Genomic DNA, 5,323 nt, shown 5'->3' on the forward strand with positions numbered 1-5,323 from the left:
TGAGACATCGGAGTGGGACACCCCATTGCCTGAAGATAAGTTAGGCAAGTGGGAGTCTTGGAGAAACTCGCTTCAAGACTTAAGGCACTTTCACATACCAAGGATGTACACAGGCATCTGTCCAACCAAGGCTGAGCGAGTAGAACTCCACGTCTTCAGCGACGCATCTGTGAAGGCTATTGGTGCCGTGGCCTACTTGAAAGCCATCAAAGGAGACACAGTGGACGTTGGATTTGTCATGGCAAAAGCCAAACTTGCCCCTAAATCAGACCCAACCATTCCAAGACTTGAACTGTGTGCAGCAGTCTTAGCTGTGGAAATGGCTGAGTTGATTCAGGATGAATTGGATCTAAAGCTGGATGCCACCAAGTTCTACACTGATAGCAAAGTTGTCCTTGGATACATTTACAACCAATCCAGACGGTTCTATGTGTATGTCCACAATCGTGTCCAGCGTATACGCCAATCCACCATCCCTGAGCAATGGTACTACGTGAACACAGAAGACAATCCAGCTGACCTGGCATCACGGTCGGTTCCAGCAGCACGCCTCACACAGACCATGTGGTTCAAGGGACCAACCTTCCTGCGCAAGCCGTCCATTCAGCCAGACCAAGGTCAGTCATTCGACTTAGTCTCACCAGAGTCAGATGGCGAGGTCCGTCCAATTGTGAAAAGCTTCCTCACCAATCTGCAAGGGGAAGTTCTCAGCACAGAACGCTTTGAAAGGTTCTCCACATTCGACACTCTCCAACGCGCCATCGCACTCCTGATTCATATAGCAAAATCCTGCAAGGCTCCGACAGGCAAGTGTAAGGGTTGGCATCATTGTGACTTACCTCGCTCAGTGGATGAGCTTTCCCAAGCAAGAGAAGTCATCATCAGAGCTGTTCAGAGGAACACGTTTGGGAAGGAATTTGAAGCTCTGGAGAGAGGAATGCAAGTTCCGTTAAGCAGCTGTCTACGCTCCCTCAACCCGATCTTACAGGGTGACCTCCTCTGCATTGGAGGCAGACTGAAGAATGCGGATGTGTCCATCGAACAAAAGAACCCAGTCATTCTCCCAAAAGAACACCACGTGTCCTTGCTACTTACCAGATACCATCATGCTCAAGTAAAGCATCAGGGCCGTCATCTAACCAGTCCCCCCAGGAAATCGCGATGTTGCGATCGCGTCGTTTTTCGCAACTTCAATGAATTCCCGCGAATTCTGCGTGAGAGCGCAACTTTAACCAATCACCGCGATTTCCCGCAACTTTGAACACTTTGAACCAATCCATGTTGCGCTGACTTCACTGACGTCGACAAACTTCCTTTCAAAAAGGATAATACAATAAAAAATACAATAAAAAAGTAACCTAGCAATCAGTCCCAGCACTTTACTATGCATGTACAAAGTTGTCGGTGAGGGGGAAAAAACTAATAAATACGAATGTAGGAAACGCCATGTTCTCATTGCGCGTCTGCTCGCATGGTCACAGGAGGGAAAATGTATGACTACTAGTCTGGCATAACCAATAGGCCTACATTTTTAAAATGTGGTAGGCCTACATAAATATATAGCCTAATTAACACTTCATGACAGTCATCTAGGCTACATTACGCCAAGTATAGGGCTCCTACAACAAGATGTGTTTTCTTTTTTCTAAAGCGGCCCACCTGCTGGACCACTTTGGTGTTTGACTTGTGCGCATACAGAAGGCAACATTTTCCCTCCGAATTGAGATGCGCAAATGCCTTGTCCACAACAAAGCAGTAATTTCCATCCTTCATTGTGAATGCTGCGTGCGTGCCTGGCCGATATAGTAATCTCTTTCCCGCAAATTGGGCTATGGCTGGATCAGGGTTCACGTTAGCCGGCTGTGGCCGGACATTGGCCGTTTGCATGCATGAATGACCGGCAAAATAAAATGTGGCCGGACAAAATGTCCGACAAAAATGACTGCAATCAGTCAGTAAATAATATTAGCTCATTTTAAATAGGCCTACTTAACGTTACAAAAGACCAGTAGGCCTAATATGAAACTGAACAAAACTGAAAATATTTGTGAATAGCCTATGTAAATGAACTTGTCATAAGCAGCACGCAATATTGCTTGCGCTCTCGTCCCCACCGTCGTTGTCCCCAATCACGTTATGCTTATAATCACTTGACTCACGCTGGCTGCTGTGCTGTCAAGGAACGATTCTGTTTTGTTGTGGGCTATTTTTTACCAATATATCAGTGAACACAACAAAGGGCATTGCATTTGCAAAACCGTTTCATGCCCTTTGAGAAGTCAAGCCTAACAGTTTGGGACTCAATGGCATGCGCAGCATTGCATCACTTTCACTTTTACCTCTGCTGAAAAATGGTGGTGGATCTCCAAGTAGGCTACAGCCTACAGAGGGTCAAGTTAAACATTCCAGAGAACGATGGACTCGCCAGAAGTCCCAGTGAAAGTGCATGCAGGGCTTTATAACCGTTTTCATCACCGGCCAAAACGTGTAGCCCATATGAGCATCGTTGACAGCTGAGACCTCCGTTCTGCAGGCGACGTGGTGTTTTATAGATAACAATGTCGTCGTCTTTTATATTCACAAGAGCACCAAAATTAATATAATTTCTGAGCATTATTCAGCAAGCACCCTTCACAAAAGGAAATCTGTGAACTCCATCCTCGTTACATTGAATGATGATCATCAGCCGGACGGCGCGGGAGAACCAAAAAAAAAACCTAGGCTATGCCTTCTTTCGAAAGCGACCCCTCTCTCTGCTTTTATTTGTGTTGCTTTTGACAAGCTTGAAAATTAAACGCCGACACAGGCAGGCTATGTGTAGCAGACGACTCACATTAACCAGGATTTCAGTCAGTTCCTGTCGCGCAGCCTCTTCAACTGGGTGGACATGCCCAATTCCGCCCGCCTACTTATAGTTAATTATGTATCCACTTTTTTTAAGTCAGGAATGGATATCGACATGATACGAAGTTTGTATGCTTACAATTTGAAACGGTGATGACATTTAAAACAGAGTCAAACGGCCATAAACAGCATTGTAATGAAGGGTGTCGTAATGGCAGCATGAAAGAGATGGAACTTTTCACGACGACATTCTGGCTAAAAACTCGCCCAGGCAGCTTCCCTGCTTTGCCTAAGAACCAAAATTATAATATAAAAATGGAAATAATATAAAAACACCAGAGGACTGGAATGTGGCAGTGTCCTTTAGCCTACTTTCAAGCGTGGGGAAGCACATTAAACATTGCAACAAAAATCGCACCTTTCACTTCATGCCGCAACAAAATCACAACAACACAGTAAGAAGCTCCGCAACTTTTATCGCGATTTTCTGGAAATCCTCGTGCACCATCTGGCAATTCCGACCGCGATTTTTTGAGAAAATGCCCGCGATTTCCTGGTGGGACTGTCTAACAGAAGGAGCTGTACGAGCTGCTGGACTCTGGATCCTGGGAGGCAAGCGGCTTGTGAACTCAACTATTCACAAGTGCATCATCTGTCGCAAACTTAGAGGAAGGATGCAGGAACAACAGATGGCAGATTTGCCCGCAGAGCGCCTCACAACCTGCCCTCCCTTCACGTATGTGGGCCTAGATGTTTTCGGGCCCTTCCACGTCTCCGCCAGACGCACCAGAGGGACGCAACCTGAGAGCAAGTGCTGGGCCATCCTATTCTGCTGCATGAGCTCCAGAGCAGTTCACATCGAGGTGATTACCTCAATGGACACCTCAAGCTGCATAAACGCGTTGAGGCGTTTCTTTGCCATCAGAGGACCAGCCAAACAACTGAGGTCAGACTGCGGCACAAATTTCATTGGGGCCTGTAAAGAACTTGGGCTGAGTGCAGATCAACCAGACAGCGCAGTGCAGAGATACCTGCACCAACAAGGATGCTCCTGGGTGTTTAACCCGCCCCATGCTTCACACATGGGGGGTTCATGGGAGCGCCTCATTGGGGTAGCCCGAAGAATCCTGGATTCGATGCTCCGTGACCACAGCACTCGCCTTACTCACGAAGTTCTGTGTACTCTAATGGCAGAAGTGACCGCAATTCTGAATGCAAGACCACTAGTTCCGGTGTCAAATGATCCAGAGAATCCATACATCCTCACACCATCGATGTTGTTAACACAGAAAGCTGGTGCCCCACCACCCCCAGGTGACTTCACAGACAGGGACCTCCTCACTAAGCAGTGGAGACAAGTACAAGCCTTATCCAACTTATTCTGGAACCGTTGGAGACAAGCGTACCTGTCAACCCTACAAAGTCGCAAGAAATGGACAAGGTCCCACCTGAACCTGCAAGACGGTGACATCGTCCTCCTCAAAGACAACCAAGCTGCCCGCAACAACTGGCCTTTGGCAGTGGTCACAAAGGCTATTCCTGGAACAGATGGAAGAGTCCGTAAAGTGGAATTAAGGACAGCAAACCAAGGACAATCAAAGACTTACCTTAGACCAGTTACCGAAACTGTTTTGCTTCTCCGTAAGGACTGATGCTTCAGATGTGATTCTTGTTTGAGTTTAATGTTTATTGTGGTGACCTCACAGTGGTCAGGCGGGGAGTGTGTCGCCATTAGGGCTATGTATATAGAGAAACTTTTATATTGACACTTTGAGAAAGAATAGCACTTTTATTTTGATACCGTTTCCTGTATTTTCTTTACCACTTCCTGCCTTGTCATCAGTTACTTCACGTTCAGTTCCTGTCTACTGAAATCGGTTTCTACTTCAAAGAATTCCTCCGTGAACGATGCTAGAAGCAAAGTCGTAAGTGAATGCCTTGCTAAATTGAAATATTGATAGTTTAAGTTAAGTTTATGTTAGAAAGAGAATGTAATAAATAGGTTAAAAAGATCGTTTTTATTTACATGTATTTACAATGAGACTTCAATGAGACTTCATGTGGAGCTGAGCTTTATGTTAAAAACAGTCAAACTTTGTTTTGTTACAGTTTTCACTCTGCCATGTAATGCTGGATTCTTCAGATAAACAACAGTGAAATGTTAACTACAGAACAGACTCCTGGTTATTGCATCAGAGTTTAACTGGTTGGATAGCTTCAGTTCATACACTGCAGTGAGGACAACACAGTAATAATAGTGACGTTAAAAATGAGTGGTTGTGGAACGAAATAGCGACAAGGGCAGAGGAGGAGAGCTGACTCTCAGAGTAGTGTGACCGTAGCTGGGTCATTCCACGCCAAATCATTAGGAGCCCGCGCACTTAGGTCTCAAAAAATTCTGAAAATATTACCAAGTGTACCCATGGTACTTAAGAGAAACACTGTAAATTTATTTGAATGTAAGATGTATACTCTCCGT

General features: G+C 45.6%; 1 protein-coding gene across 1 annotated transcript; it reads left to right on the plus strand.

Annotated features, from left to right (window-relative positions):
- Positions 1-3,439: 3,439 nt before the first annotated feature.
- On the plus strand, positions 3,440-5,078 carry LOC134457510 (uncharacterized). Its single transcript, XM_063209518.1, has 2 exons — positions 3,440-4,769; positions 4,954-5,078. Exon 1 carries the CDS (start codon positions 3,519-3,521, stop codon positions 4,494-4,496), a length of 978 nt encoding a protein of 325 aa, XP_063065588.1. The 5' UTR covers positions 3,440-3,518; the 3' UTR covers positions 4,497-4,769; positions 4,954-5,078.
- The last annotated feature ends 245 nt before the right edge of the window (positions 5,079-5,323 follow it).

The sequence above is a fragment of the Engraulis encrasicolus genome, chromosome 10, assembly GCF_034702125.1.
Source record: "Engraulis encrasicolus isolate BLACKSEA-1 chromosome 10, IST_EnEncr_1.0, whole genome shotgun sequence".
NCBI classification, from domain to species: Eukaryota; Metazoa; Chordata; class Actinopteri; order Clupeiformes; family Engraulidae; genus Engraulis; species Engraulis encrasicolus.